Source organism: Echiichthys vipera (genome assembly GCF_963691815.1).
Source record: "Echiichthys vipera genome assembly, chromosome: 15".
In the NCBI taxonomy this organism is placed as follows: Eukaryota; Metazoa; Chordata; class Actinopteri; order Perciformes; family Trachinidae; genus Echiichthys; species Echiichthys vipera.
Genome location: NC_139840.1, coordinates 19,306,190 through 19,322,155, shown reverse-complemented (window position 1 = coordinate 19,322,155; position 15,966 = coordinate 19,306,190). Strand labels below are relative to the sequence as shown.

The 15,966-nt window shown below is 40.5% G+C and overlaps 1 protein-coding gene across 2 annotated transcripts in view; it reads right to left on the bottom strand.

Moving 5' to 3' along the window:
- st3gal3b (ST3 beta-galactoside alpha-2,3-sialyltransferase 3b) overlaps positions 1 to 15,713 on the bottom strand; it is a 39,381-nt gene extending 23,668 nt beyond the window's left edge. The window contains exons 1-7 of one of the 2 annotated variants that reach the window (XM_083928550.1): positions 15,462 to 15,713; positions 12,652 to 12,799; positions 7,859 to 7,921; positions 7,346 to 7,387; positions 5,921 to 5,963; positions 4,489 to 4,581; positions 955 to 1,049 (exon numbers count right to left, since the gene is read on the bottom strand). In XM_083928550.1, coding sequence (XP_083784676.1) covers positions 955 to 1,049; positions 4,489 to 4,581; positions 5,921 to 5,963; positions 7,346 to 7,387; positions 7,859 to 7,921; positions 12,652 to 12,760 — 445 coding nt within the window. In that variant the 5' untranslated portion in view covers positions 12,761 to 12,799; positions 15,462 to 15,713. The remainder of the gene's footprint in view (positions 1 to 954; positions 1,050 to 4,488; positions 4,582 to 5,920; positions 5,964 to 7,345; positions 7,388 to 7,858; positions 7,922 to 12,651; positions 12,800 to 15,461) is intronic. The other variant, XM_083928551.1, reaches the window with a different exon arrangement.
- Positions 15,714 to 15,966: the final 253 nt, after the last annotated feature.

Here is a 15,966-nt window from a genome sequence, read left to right as displayed (position 1 = left end):
CAGCTAGTGTATGGTGTGGCTGTGTGTATTGCTATGTGTGTGTGTGAGTGTGTATGTCGTTGTGTTTCTCTGTGTGTATATTTTTGGGGGTGGGAGGTCTGGGTTTTCATGGTGTTCCTTTGTTGTTCATGTTTTGTTTCGTTTTTTGTTTTGCTTTTATTTTCTGTATGGCACTTTGTGCTACTGTAAAAAGTATTAAAAGTGCCATATAAATAAAGATTGATTTGATTTGATATCTTGACGAGTCTCGCAAAGATGCATCAATGTGCCTCAAGTAGATACAGTATCAGAAGCTTGCTGATGATAATGATAAGATAGAAGGTCGGCAGACTTTACTTTAAATGTCATCATTTTGACACAATTGTGATAGTGGCCACTTAAAAAAAAAACTGTAAACCATTTGATCAATATTGAAAACACACATTTGAGCTTGGTACCAACTCAGTCAGATGGTTTGTTACATTAAGATGCCAGGCACTGCAGGAAAAACATACTGTAATATGCAGCCAAAGTCAAGCTCCCATAGCATGTAAACCTCAGAGAAACAGCAACACTAACTTCAGAAAACTGTGTAAATGACCCGTGTAAACATGCTGAATGCCACCTGCACGTAAATAATACAATATTAGACTCTGCACCCCGCCTCATATGTCCCACTATCAGAGCACCTTAAAGTAAAGTTGTACTGTCACTAAAATAAAGAAGAAGTGGTTCCATATGAAATTTTAAGCAGTTTGAGATGTTCTTCATGATATTGTTTGATGATATTTATTCAAAATATTGATTATGGAATACATTTAGAATTATTTTATTCGATTTGCAGAATCAGAAAGGATAATGTCAACATTATTATGAAGGGTCATTTCTATAGGATGCATGTTGCATGAGGCTCATTGTTCAAGAAAAGTACAGTAGATGTCACTGTTTAAAGGAAACAGAATGAACTGTTCTTACCTTGTGTTTTAAATCCAAATGGAGGTAAGTAATTGGTGACTTTTGCTAGACGTTTGAAGTTCCGATCAAGAAACATGGGTGCTGGTTTCATGAACCTGCAATGAGCAGCAGGAAAGACACACAGAAAGAAAGAAGAAAGAGAAATTATTTATTTTGTTGTGCATTCCCCTATCACACCCTTTCTACTCTCCATAGAGAGACCCTGTGGCTTCATAATCCCTGCTCCACCTGGGACATTGGTGTTAATAACTGTGCAATGTTTAAGCCACAAAGTGATAAACAAAATCACTTGTTCCACTGTCAATCTAAACAGCATCCACGCCGCTTCTGCTGAAGCCTCCCAAAACAAATAAAGCCTGCACACACATTAGTAGTGAAGCAAAAAAACTAAGCAGGTAATAAAAACGGAGAGGCACGGAGCAACACAGAAGGCGACTGCAGTACATAACCCATCAATATAACCTCTACATCCAGGCCTAAATCTGAGACAATTCACTAATGCCAGAATGCTTTTCCGCAAATGATTTGGGGCGAGTGTGAAAGGTTAGTTGAGTCTAAAATATGAAATATCTGTATATCAAGCTAAACAGCTCTGGAGAGAAGCAAGTCATCCTGCCCCATTAAAAAACAAACTGAGTATTTGATATTCAAAACTACATTTGTGGCCAGTGTTTTTAATTCCCCATGAACTGCTACCTCCAGCATTGCCTCTTCCTTATTCTGTGTGCCTGTATGAGTGTGTTCCACTTTGATTAATAGCAGCTCTAAAATCAAAAGAAGCCATTTCCTCTTAGTCACGCCTGCGACCCGAGTGCTGGGCTACGTGCCACTTCTGCAAGTGTGGCTCCAGGATAAATGTGTGTTTTTATGACCTGCTGTCATAGTAGTTGGGTGGTTTGAGGGGGGGCGCACTCGTCTCTCTTCTGACGTTACCATGCATGGAGCTCCATGCGTTTCCGTGTCAGACCTAAATAATCAATCAGGACACAGAAAAGACAATGCTAGGCGCCTTGAAGAGATCTGTTGAGCTGGAGTTTATTATTTTGTTTATGATAAAAGACAGTTACAGAGATTAGCGGAAACCAGACCACCAGTGACACTATTGCATTTTGCTGAGGGACTGATGGTGTGCTGTCACACACCCCACACAAACACGGCTGTTCTTTCTCACCAACCATAAATCATGGCTCCCACAGTCAACATAATCCGACTACAGCAACTAGCAAAGGCATTTTAAACCGGAATCAGGAGGGAACACACAAGCACCATCACCGTCCCTTCTCTCTGAGCAGGAATCCCAGATGGCAAAACACTGCCAAGAAATATGTGGAGCTCTGAAGCACAATGACCAAACATGGCTGACGTTATTGGAAGGCCTTCCGGTTAACTTAAACCTCCTCCAGCCACCCTAATCAGTCTTTGATACCCTCATTATCCTGCATGAAAGCAGAGAGAGTACTCAAGAGGAGAGGCTGTTATGTATGGCTCTCTCTCCTCCTCACATCACCTGACACACACACACTCAGAGACTTCTGTCCTGCCAAAACAAATGGAGATTCATTAAACCCAGGACTTCTGAGGCCAGAGGGAGCTATAAATAACACAGGACCATTGCAAGTCACTGAGCCCTGACCAACAGTCAGTCACTGACATCCTGACAAAGCAGAGAGACAGGGGGCTGCTTGTTGTTAAATAAAAAGAGAGGGCTCCCAAAACAGCCAACAGGCAGGAACTCATTGTGCTCATTTCCTTTGCTTGGTCCATCTCTCATGGGCAATATTTTCATAACCGTGCCGCTTCAAGTTCACTGCCAACACTTGATTTAAGGCTCCAATACAAACAGTTTTGGGTAAAGCGGAGGCAAGGGGAGTTGTGGAAAATAAATTGGATTCTGCAGGGCAAGGGGCTTCAGAGAAGACAAACATGGAGGAAGCAGGAGATGATTAGAGGGAGAGCCAAAAGAGGACCTCACTGCTAGAGGTTAAGTAGGTTTTCTCTAACAGCTGAACTGTAGGCCACGCCTATTCAAACAAAATGCTAACAAGGACTTTTTGCACAATCCTATTTGCTGCTTTAACACTAAAAATCGCCCCACTGTGGGACTAAGAAAGGATTATCTAGATCTAAAATTTACCTATTTTGCCTGGTAAACAGTTAACAAACAGGATGTAAATAGGTTCACTCCTTTTCACACAGGATGTGGTAAAGATGGTGCAGATTCAATTATACACTTACTCATGCATACAAACGCATACATACACACAAGCTCACACAAAGTGCAGCATAAGTTGTGCTCATTGACCTATGTGTGACTGGGTTGAAGGTGGTAGTAATCAGTGGGCTCCCGGTGGGGGTTCTGTGTTATGCAGAACTTTGATCCGACACGTGCGGCTGATTAGCGGAAGTAATTAAGAGGGAGGACATTGTTAACGCGTAGCCTCTCACATAGGTAGAGGGCAGTTCCACAAAACTGCTCCGTCTGTCTTGTTAAGCAGCACTGCAGTTTACAGCTGACGGTGTTGTTTAGAGGTTGTTTGTCAATTCATTCAACATATACTGTATATATTGTTAGGATATGTTAGTATATTATGCCGTATGATTTGGATAGCATCATTTAAACACTTTAAGAGCATCTTATTTTAACAGAATATTGGGTCAGAATGTCACACAGGCAGGGGGGGAACAGTTAGATAGGGGGGTTGGTAGCAGGATTGAAAATAAAAGTGGGAAAAACACTTATACTACTTTATAATACTTATAAATGTCACATTTTGTAATGTATTGGAGTTTACTGTCTGACTAATATACTATTTTTTAACGCTTTGAATGTAATTGTGCATCGTTTGGCAATAGATAAATAGAGTTCAATACTTATTCTTGGAAATAGAAATTTGTCTCATAACTAGTCTAAGAACTGCATTGAAGTGCCACTGCCTATTGTTCAGTGATGTGCTAAATTGCCCCTCTATTAGCTTAGCTCTGAGAATGCTGCTGGGACAATGCCCTATAGATTGAGCTGAAATGTACGGCAAATAGAGAAATCAAAAGAGCCAATGACATCAGAGAGAGCCATGGAGGATTGTGTGGACTGTGTGGGCTGGGTACCAGGAAGCTTGTGATGAGTCAGGACAGGAAGTTGTTTGGTGCCGTTCACAGAGAAAGCCTCGAAGGCTGTAAGATTTGATAGGCGAACGATGGGAGACCTCAGGGGACAAAGATTCTTTTGTGTAAGGAGGGGATCACAAGGAAACAGTCAGGGTTTTGTAGTGGGGGAGAAGATGATGGAAACATGATTGAAACTGGGGAAGATTGGACAGGAATGTGGGGGCTTCTCTGTTTTGGACTCAACCCCTTAAGGCAAAGTTGCTTGAGTGACATCATGCGTCTTGGTATGCTCGAGTGACAGTTTTAGTTTTTCTCCTGCTAACATGCAATTAAAAGGTTTTGTTTGTGAAGCTCATGATAAAAAGAGTTTGCATCCAATGCATATCCACATTGTAATGTGAAATTTAAAGAAAAGGATGTCTTTCTCACTTAGGATAGATGGTGGTCATCTTGGCTGCTGCATATCCTGGCTTGCATACTCCTTCGCTGAGGTTGCCATACTTGTATGCCAACTCTGGTGGCCTGTACATTCAAAGAACAGAGGGGGCGATTAATCAGACACATCGTGATAACTGATTAGCAATTACACAGACACATTTCCAAGCCTCAAAAACTGAGCTTGTCAAACAATCTGCTTGAGAGTTGGGGGAAAATGGGATTCTTAGAAAGTTGGAGACTTCAGCGACAGCTCAGCGGATCACCGGTGTGTGTGGCGAGACAAAGCAGAGGGGCCTTGTTCAAATAATCACACTGGCAGTGCTAAAACTAGAACCTCCCGATTACTAGAATGATCATTTATAACCTGATGAATGCCACGAATGTAGTTCAAATAAACAGGGAGAAGGGAGGGAGGCCCAAGTCTTTGCACCATGTGAGGCCCAAAATCAGAGTTGGCAGGAAAAGGGGCTTGACTGGGGCTTTTGAACAATGTACTGCTCCTCTATGGTGATATATTATATTTCAGCATGCTAGAAGGCTGTATGTACTTGCTTGGCCTCAAGCTGGTATGTGATTTGGTGAGAATGGAATCTAGGGGGCAGTTTTCCATTAAACCACCTGCGGAAATACATTACAACTACCGGTAATTACTAGCTTTAAGATGAATTGCGCTATTGTATGCATGTGCTCTAATGGAGTAATTAATGACACTGTAGATATAATATAAAGGAGCTGTATGATATAAACTGAACCCATGTGAAAACCACCTTAAAGTGTGTGCTGACGTACTGCTTACAGTGTGTGTGCAGTGTGAACAGACGTGTCCTGTGAGAGCTGGGGTGGTGATGGGAGCATGTGATTATTGCCTGCATGGTAATGGGAGGGCCAGAGTAAGGGCCTTATCGTGGCAGTTTAGAGCAAGAGTGTCAAACCAATTCAGGGAATTATACACATATCAACAGACACACTGACACGATGACAGCTGCGTAATGACTCAATGCAGCATGTTCTCACCCTGACAAACTGCAGCCGCTGTGGAGTAAAGGAGAAAACACCAACTACATCTCAATTCACAAAATCTCTTAATGTATTACTCAAACCGCCAAATTAAATTTGTCACCAGGTTTTGATTAGGGCTCCAGTGAGATGCTGTGTTTATTTAAAAAAAAATAAAAAAATAAAGTGAGATTAATTAGTCGAAGGTTTACGTTTTCATGCTACACGTTTCCTCATTGATCAAGCAGAACCTGTATGAATTCAGTGGAACAAACTGTAAAACATATCTAAACTAATGGAGTCAAAGTATAAATGTAAATGCATCTGTTCTAAATATAACAAGAAATATCCCATGTGGTATATGATGTAGAATTGCCAAACATATTACATTAAATGACAAATGTTTACTAGAAAGAGATGTACTCACAGTTTTGTGTCCAGCTGCAGCAAAAAGCCCTGCTTATCATACACTGGAAGAGAAAGACAAGAACGGAGAGGGAAATTACCACACAGATCTACAAAGCAAAGATAGAGAGTACGCCATCTGGAAACTTTATATAGTTGGATCATTAGTACTGTTCATCCAATGTACATAATTTCAACTATCAGCTCGCTGGCTGTAGTTGTAAACAACCTGTGCATCGTTCACAGGGAAAACAAAATGGCAAACGTAAAAGAAAATAAAGCATTAGAATTAAGGATTTGTGACAAACAAGCGAGGTTAGGGAGAAGCCAGCCAAAACAATCTGTTGAGTTTAAAATAAAGTTAGAAAAGTTAGAGATCACCTATGGACAACCAAAGGGGCAGCCAATAGGTGCCTGGTGAAGCGTTGAGGCAGAAGACAGAGAAGCACAGAGGTATATATTTATCGAAAATTGCAAAATGTATTCCCAATGATGCCATTTGAGTATCTATGTCTTATACTCTATAATGATAATTACAGAATCTATAAAACAGTTAACATATTATATAAATTTCTGTCAGTAAAATGCTATAATTAGCATGACAGAGAGGACTACATTTGAGCTGTCATGAGCATTAGTTGAAAGTAGGAAGAGTGAGGTATTACTCCTGTGGTTGCGGATCTTGTCTTCACAGAGAAGCTGGAGGAGAAAGATAAAGAAAAAGACAATGGGAATGCGTGACGGCTGAGAGAAGGATCCAAGCACCCCCCTGGAGGATTGGGGGCTTTGCCATGGCAGCCAAAATGAGTGAGTGTGTGTGTGTGTGTGTGTGTGTGTGTGTGTGTGTGTGTGTGTGTGTGTGTGTGTGTGTGTGTGTGTGTGTGTGTGTGTGTGTGTGTGTGTGTGTGTGTGTGTGTGTGTGTGTGTGTGTGTGTGTGTGTGTGTGTGTGTGTGTATGCATTATGTTTCTGTTGAGAAGCATAAAGCAGCCAAAGGGCCAAGTTGAGGCAACAGCTTGGGATAAATTAAAGCGGAGGCGTCCTAACAGTAAGACAAATGTTGGTCTGTGGAACCTTACAGTACTATGCACCAAAACTCCTGCAGAATTCTTCACTTGCCAACCATCTATTACTGAGCCAAGACAACAGAGGGCAGTGTTGTATCACACTGCAGCTTCATGTAGAGGATGATGACTGTGTAATTCCTCACTTGTTGTTATAGGTACCAAATTCAATATTTTATTATTATAAGAATTGAATTTTTACATTGAAAAAAAATGCTTTCCCTGTTAGTAACACACACACAGTTTTCAAAATGTCTAGCTTCTCAGCCCGAGTGTGGCTGCTGAAGTATCGCAGGGTTTTAAAAGGTTCCTTCATTTTCTCTTAAATGGTGGAGGGACAACAAGGATGAGTATGGGGTTCGGTTGGTGGGGCTGCAGATGTACCTGAGCCTACTATTCGTCCCACGGTGATGTCTGTTTCCAACTCTGAAACACAAAATGGTCAGTCAGCACCGTTTGAGGTCAGTCTGTTATGGCAGCACTGGACTTGAAAATAAAGCCAACTGAAAAATGCCAGAAGATATAGAATAAGTAGAGGAGAAGGAGAAGTTAGAATTTTAATTCAGCCTAATGGGATTAAAGCTACCGAGTCTTAATCTTCATTCAAAAGGTGGAAAGCCCAATGAAGTGGCAAATTAACTGCAGAAAGCACCAATTGTACTTTTGAGGTTATCATGGCAGTGGTATATTAAAAGTTGCCCGATGCTCATAAGAACTGAATGAGTGAATGAGCACAAACATTTATGATAATAAAACAAAAAACAAGAGGCTATGTAGATGGAAGTGGTAAAAATGAAAAGCTTTCATTGTTGAGTTAGCAGAAAACAACCTCAGCCCAGAGTAAAATCACCCGCTTGTTTGACAGTCACCCAGGATAAATAGGCAGAGTGCCTCTACCTGTTATTCTTTTCACTTCAGCCCCTTTAGTCAGGACTACAGTTGCCTCTTCTGCATCACTCTCTGAAAACAAAAGGGAGTGAAGACACTGAAAAAAAGATCATCACTGTATCTGTGGAAGTAACTATTAACCAAGACCAAAGTACTAAGTAAGAATATAAAAATACGTTTTCAACATCAGCGTCAGCAAAACACAGACCGTGGCTATGCACAAAAACAGATGCACACAAAAGGCAGACAGAGACAGAAAGAAACACAACACTGAAGGTTTAATGCTGATCCTCTAATATCTACCATCACAGTAGTGCCATTCATAGAGTTCAGAAACATTACATAAAAAACAATCCAAGCAAGTTTAAAAAAAGGCATCTGTCCTATCATAGATTCACAGAACAACGTCAGAGGTACTGAACCATCTCTGTAACAAGATGTGATAGACCCACAGTGAATGACTGACTTACTCTGAACATGCTTAATTCCATTAATCATTATTTGTTATACCAAACAGATACAAACTGTGGACCTTCACAGTAATTAAAAAGTGGGATAGCTTCAAACAAAACTCCACACAGACTTTTCAGGGGGAAAAGAGGAGAAAGGTCTTGTTTCCATCAAAACAATCAAGGATAGGGGTTGGGGGCTGCCATGTTGCATGACAAAACCACAGTTCAAAACAGAACAAGAACAAGAAGTGCTCCTTGTGACAAAAGGACAGCATCAAATTCTGCACATTTAAATTGCAGTACACAACCTCACAAAAAGCTGCAAGTACAGCACAGCCCCTCAATGTTAAGACTTCTGGCAGATCAAATTCACGTATAAGTAAGCGCTAAACTCTGTTCCAGCTGAAACTGTATAGGCGTATCACTAATAACCACAAGAGAAGGCAATCCCTGATGTTGAAAAACAAGCTGGGGTCAGGAATACCACTTTGAAAGATCATCTGTCTTTAAAAATGTATGAGCCAAGTGTAAAAATATTCTTAATTTTTTTCGATTGACAACACACAGAGAATGACTATTATCAAACAACTGGATTTAGGCCATAACAACATTTTCATTAACTGTTTCAATGTTATATTTTAAAAAAAGGTTTAAGGGTAAAATTAACAGGGCTGGAAAGCTGTGGCTTGTTGGCACAAACGTTCGCAGCTTGGCTGGTGGAACGCCATTCATTTCTCACCCTGCAGTTATTAATTTTAAGTGGGATTTAACGTCCTGGGGTGGTTGTTTCTGTTACTAGCAACATAACTAACTATTATAAGTGACTATGCTGTTAAGAAGCTTTGGATTCAAAAGGAAGTATGCTCCAACTGCATTGTAGCAAAGCTGAAGATGACAAGTGGCCAATCTATTTGGAACAACTGAACAACTGAACTAAAAATCGCCATTTACATTTAAAAACAACTTTTCAACTGATTATTTTATAAAAGTTCGCCATCCACACTGCACTGAAACATGAAAACATCTTATTGTTTCCCTGACAACATCAAACTCCACCCGCTGACCACGAAATGTGGATGAAAGTTTCAAATCATTCTTCTGTAGCCCTCTACTCTCCATCAGTTCTAGTGTTTAACAATACAACCAAACACACTTTTTAGTTATTCCCACCAGCATAACTTACCAGTTTCTTTTGTCAAACACTAATACAATACTAAAATACTATACTACTAGTTAAACATGATCAACAGTAATTTCAGCCCTGCTACACTGGGAAAGTCGATCAAATGACTGTTTAATACAATCTTAAAGGTGTCTCAAACCATGAATACAGATCAATGACAACAGTTTTGTAATTGCCTATCTATCTGCCGATCTCAACTACATACCTGTAATGTTTTATGACAGTATCTTAAACACACTGAAACCAGGTGAAAACAATACCAGCATTGCAGTCAACACTGATAAAAATCAAGGGACAGAACAGGACAGAAACAGAATTCACCTGATAGCATCAATGGGTACAATGGCCTTATTACTTAAGCACATACGTATAAATCGTTACAAAGGCATTAAAGAAAATTTGACAAATACTTAAGCTCAATGTTTTTTATCAATTTTCAATGGTAAGTTCGCTGACATTTCACCTGGATTTCATCTCAAACCTGTGCTTTCTGCTGCAAGAAGACAGAAATGAGGTGTCCTATGAATAAGCATATATTTGCGCCATCAAGCAATGGGAAAAAAAAAAAGGTACAGAATAACTACTGGGATGATCTTAGGGATGTGTAGGGCATAAGCCTCTATGTGTCCCATTTGATGTGGAGCAGTAACAGTCTACAATTCAAGAATGAGGAAGAGGGATCATCCAGATTTGATCCTCTCAGTGAAACAGCATAGCTTAAGCTGACCAGGGCAGAGGGCAGGAGAGACCGTCCACATGCTCCTCTTTCTCCTTTGACCCTCTTTAAACTAAACATCTGGCACCACAGTAAGGCAGAAAGCCAATTTCCCCCACTGCAATCAAAGCTCCTATGTTTTTGCTTTGTTTTATTGAACCACTAGTCAGGACAAAAATAAGCTACATTCTTTTCGATCTCTTCACATCAAAGGGTGTCATGCGGTTGTTAAAATAAACTTACTGCATATAATTTCAATCCCATGCAGGTGACGGTACAAGCTACAAGGTTGAAAGCATTTATATTCACCAATTTGGAGTGAATGTTGATGCTGAATTTAGACAAAATGAAAGGTGTCTCAACAGAAAACCAAAAGCCTTGTTAAACAGAGACCTTAATCACAGCTGAAGAAATCTCATTGATATGGAGCACAGCCAAGGTCATCTGTTGATCGGGCATATTGTCGGTGATACAACACACAAAAAAAGAAGCTTTTGTAATACTGAAGAAAACTGTTATCTATATAAACTATATATTTGTAGTCTATAGAAAGTTAGTGATATTTGGAATTATTTATATCAGGTAGTTTGCTAAGGCCACTACAATGTGGACAAACTGCAACATTAGCCAGGTTAGCCAGGTAAACCATAATTAGCATTAACGGCTTATAACAACGCATTATGCAGTATTTGGCACATACAAACTCTGTTAATAGAAGATGGACAGTACTGTGCGTACAGCTGATAAAAATGAGACACAAAAAAGACAGAGGTGCTAATAAATACTATATAACTAGAGTTTCACTACTGCTGTTGGCGCATCCACGGTGGATTGTAAACGTAGGTGATGTTTTCCAGTCTTTTTGAGTCGGAAATCCGACTTCAGGCAGAGTTACATTTCAAATTTCTGACTGGGAACTCAAAAATTACAACTCCCAGTTCAACTGGAACGCATCATGAATAAAGCTCAGGGCAAATATTCCTGATGATGATAGCAATATAGATAATTAGAGCATAGATAAATAGAGTCGGCTGCTGATAATTGGCACTGTTGATTAGAGTGGTGTGAACTGATGGTTCAATGCCAGAGCACTGGTCCTGACTTCAGTACGCCATGCTGAGTCATCATATTGCCGACCTGCAACATAATCCATCTACCTAAGATCAGTTTTGCGCATTACTGTTTTTCTGCATCACACAGGCAGCAGTTAAGAAAGCAGTGGATTTGACACTTTATATGGACACACTCCTCTGTCAGGCTTATCCAAAGTGGTATGGTCTTTGATTACAAAAACTCCAGTTCCATAGACTAAAAGTATAGCCAGTGTGAAGCTACTAATGATGCAACACAAGGAAAAAAATAAAAAAGTTCTCCAAGCTTTACTCTTTAGACAGAATGCTGTTCCCTGCAGCTATGCTCTCAATCTGGTTCAAAACACTGGCATTCGTGTTTTCTGTGCAAAAAGCTGTTCCCTGAGAATGTTTTCCTAGAAAATGTACTCTGTAGGAGGCCCAGGCAAGAAAGTTTCTCATTTGTTTAAGAAATCTTCTAGCCCCCTCTGCTGGATTTTAACAGCTGTTTCAGAGCACCCCCAAAAAATGTGACATCACCCCCTACGCCCTCCATCATCAAGCTACAGTTTCATCTCATATTTTGCTTAAAGAAGTGGTTCTTAGTAAGCCACATAGTAACAATATACAAACATCCAGGTTTATCATTGTTACTGTTCTGAACTAAGGATATCCAACATTGTAAGGACATCACACTGACTCATTTTTTTGAATTTGAATTTGAATAACCAACACCCAAAGATACCCTGGGTAATTTTAAGTGGAAAGTGGCAGAAAGACAAGCAGCAAAGACATGCACTCTCAGTACATTATAAAGGGTATTGCAAAACTGCATTTTCAGTGTGTGACTTTTGGTTTCATCATCCAAGTGTGGAAATCTCAAAATGTTATTTCCTCTCATCTCAAAAAGAGAGAAAATTAGCATGCCGCCTAAGACAAAGTCAGAAAAGGCTTTCATCTCTTTCATAGGTATTCTCACTGAAGCCAAGGCAGACAGCTGCCAGTAGATTTCCATCTGTGAGACAACCCGCATGGGCAAAAATGGAGCAACTAACACAGGCAGTACAAGAAAATCTGATTAAGCTCTCCCGACCACATCCGGTGCTCTGGTGAAGTGAATGAAAAACTAATTTAGTATCAGAGACAGTCAGGTTTAAAGACACCAACACAAGGCTCGACATACGGTTAAGCAGAGAGACTGTAGAATAAAACCAAAGAAACAGATTGAAATAGACGGACAGTTAAATGGCAGTCAGCACACAGAGGCAAAACAGAGACAGGTGTCAAACACATTTGCTCATTAATGTGTATGTCTCAAAAGGATTATGACAAATGGATGATCAGGTGATTAATTAATGTTACAAACTGGAGATGTAACTTACGAGGCTTCTGGCCCCAGACGTGTAGATGTAGCTTCCCAGAGGAGTAGTAAATAAAGCCCAGGACCAGCATGGGGCACAGGATGAAAAGCAGCTTGTGTGTGGGCTTCATGGTCTTCAGTCATTCACATGGCACCATCCAGGTCATCACCTGAAATGACAACAGGGTACAGGGACATAGTATTTATACATCCCGAACGAGAAACTCATCTGTCCGCAATAAGGGGAAAAAAACGACAAAACCAACAAGGCGATAACATACAGCAAGAGCAATGAAGAGCACACACCCACAGGGAGGGGGGGAGTGCGGAGAGAGAGAATTGGTCAAGTCAAAATTCTAGACAGGTTGGAGGTAAAAGGATGATTAAGGGAAATATGTAAAAAGGAGAAAATAATGTTGGTAAATGGGATGGTAGGTAGTTTTTTAAAGATTGTGTTCAGTCTCCAAAAAGGTTGAATCTGATATCTCTCTCCCTCTATCCTTGAAGACTATTCAACCGTGTCTTGAAGAAAGCAATAAAACTAAATATTTTCTTTTATTGAACTTTTTTTGGTAGGAGAAGCAGTAAGGAAAACCAGGATGTCCGTTTTTGTGGTTATTATGTTATGGTGTTGATAATGGCTATTGGCTACACACTGCTACTTATCAGTTGTCCAAGTATCCGTTAAAAACATTTGTCTTTTAAAAAAACATTCTTAGTAGTTTGCAGGAAACCACACCCTCAATGCTGCAGAAAAGATGACCGTTATAAGATAAAGGGGGGGCATGTTCCCCTACCACCCTAAAATTATTGCTTCATTCAATTAATCTAACCTACCAGTTAAAGTGCTGCAGGAACACAGGATCTAGATATGGACCGCCCAGATTATACACACATTGAACCAGCAAAACATGCCATACTACATGCAGTGAATCATGTCCACTCTCCTTGCCGCCTGACAGCTGACAAGACAACCCATTAGTCATCTGTGTGTCAGTTTGGCCTGGCCTGTTTTGAACAAACTCTGCTAATTAGCTAGAGTCATCTACCATTTTATGAACAGTAACCCAGCATCGTGCAACTGCTTTCAACACCAGATATGTTCATTTTTAAAATAGCACAGTTTACAGCTTTCATTAAAAAAAACAGTCCCTAGTGAAACAACAGGCAGGGCAGAATTTCCCAGATGTGACATACTGTATTTCAAATATTTATATATCAGAGTCCATACAAGGGATCTTTGCGTCAACCTGAGAACTGCTAGCAGCAAGTACAAATGAGGAACTATATGGCTTTAGCACAGGGAAGTATCTGAGCAAAATAAGTCCTATAATACCTCAGCAAAACAATGCATTTCGAAAGAGCAGTTCATAATCCACGAGGCAACAGATGCTATCCACCAGGTTACATTTCTCAGATGTGATATATTTCAAATATTTATATAGCATAATCCATATGGGGGATATTTTTGTCATCCTGAGAACTGCTTGCAGCAAGTGCAAATGAGGAACTGTAAAAGCTTTAGCACAGGGGGGTAGATATCTGAGCAAAGTGGAGCTCAGATAATACCTCTGCAAAAATTTATTCAGATTCATACAACTTTATTGGTCCCAAAGAGGCCGATTCATTTGCAACTTAACCCATCTATAGCTACAGAAACAACATCAACATCATGTTGCATGTCAAAAACCCCAGGTCAACAAAAAACATAGGTTTTACTCTAGCTACCTGACAAACTGTTCAGATTGATCACTGAATATACTTGATAAACAATAGCTCAAATGGAGAAAAAAAAGACACTGGCGGAATAAATTCAACTGTATTTTCTGTATTAGTACAATGCAGACAAATGTACATGCAGCTAACACCAGTTGATACCCTTAGTAGTCAAAACACAGGGTTAATTCCCACCTAGAGATATTGCATTTCCAGCTTAACCAACTTGCCACAGAGGAACGTTGTCCAACAGTTACGTTACACAACTAAATGGAAATTGCTAATTTAGCAGCAGAGAAAATGATTTAAAATGCTTGGTTATAGAGTCCAACACTAGCTTCTAAACTCACCACATCTCTGTGTGTAACGGGTTTCAATGGCAGCAGCAGTGACTGACACTCATTTCTTATGCACAGTTGCAAAAGCGTTATATTCCGGGGCCATGTCGAAGGCGAGGTTTTTATTTTCGCTTGTAACTAACCGTCGTGTAACGTTAGTTCACCAAGCTAACGTTAGCTACGTTAACGGCTAACGAAGTTCAGGGAGCTATAGCAAGACAAACGTAAATATAACGGAACTTTTGAAGGTCCCCTTAATTCAACGCTATAACTTAGATACAGTGTGTACCTAAGTATTAACTTCAGGGTTTATCTTACTTTAAAAAAAAAAGACTGTTCCCGTTAACGTTGAATTTGCAATACGAAAATATATTAACGGTCGCCAGACATTTAACAGACAGTTGAAACGAACGTTAAGCACTAACCGTTAACGTTAGCTTTAGCTAGCCGCTATGCTAACAACGCTACGTTGGCATAGTGAGGAAAAAATTGCCTTGATCCAGTCGGCAGGCCCGCAGCGGAACAACACCTCTGGTTTGGGAAATTTTGTGACCAGACACGGGCTTAATAGGTACAGCAGTAATCCGTGGCTGAAGCAGTCCACACATGTCGGATAAATAACAGTACACCGAGAGAACAATGCTGAGGTAATCCGGCGGAGGTTCACGGACCACCGGTTTCCCCCAAATTAACCACCACCACCATCATCATCACCATAACTGTCGACTGAAACACGGCCGTAGCAACGTGTCGTTGTCATTTTAAATTGAGACATTACCTTTTATTTCTTTTTCCTCCGAGTCCTCGGGCCAAGACACAATACCCTGCACCAGCCTTAGTTTAAATAATAGATTGGTCGATAAAAAAACAACCGTGTTCTTCTTCCTCCTCTCCAAGCCATCGTGATGAAGAATCCGTGGAAAGTGCCCTGGCTCTCTGCAAGCACAAGTCGACCCGGTCTGACTGCGTGTTTCTACTTCTGTCTCACCAGCTTCTGGTTCACAAGACTGGCATGAGGAAAGAGCACACCCTCCATCAACATCAGAGGCAGCAGCAGCAGCAGCAAGCAGCCGCAGCTCACTGGTCTACAGCAGCACAGTCACATGAGGTATATCCGTGAATTATGATGCCACCTCCGGATTTAACTGAATTTAAATGAAAGCACCTTTTCATCTGGTTCTTCACGTGGTGCTCACTCTTTGCATTTCAGCTATTAAACATTGCATTGTAGATGGGTTTGCTTTTGCATTTATAGCAGACACGTCAACCCCCCCGCCCCCACC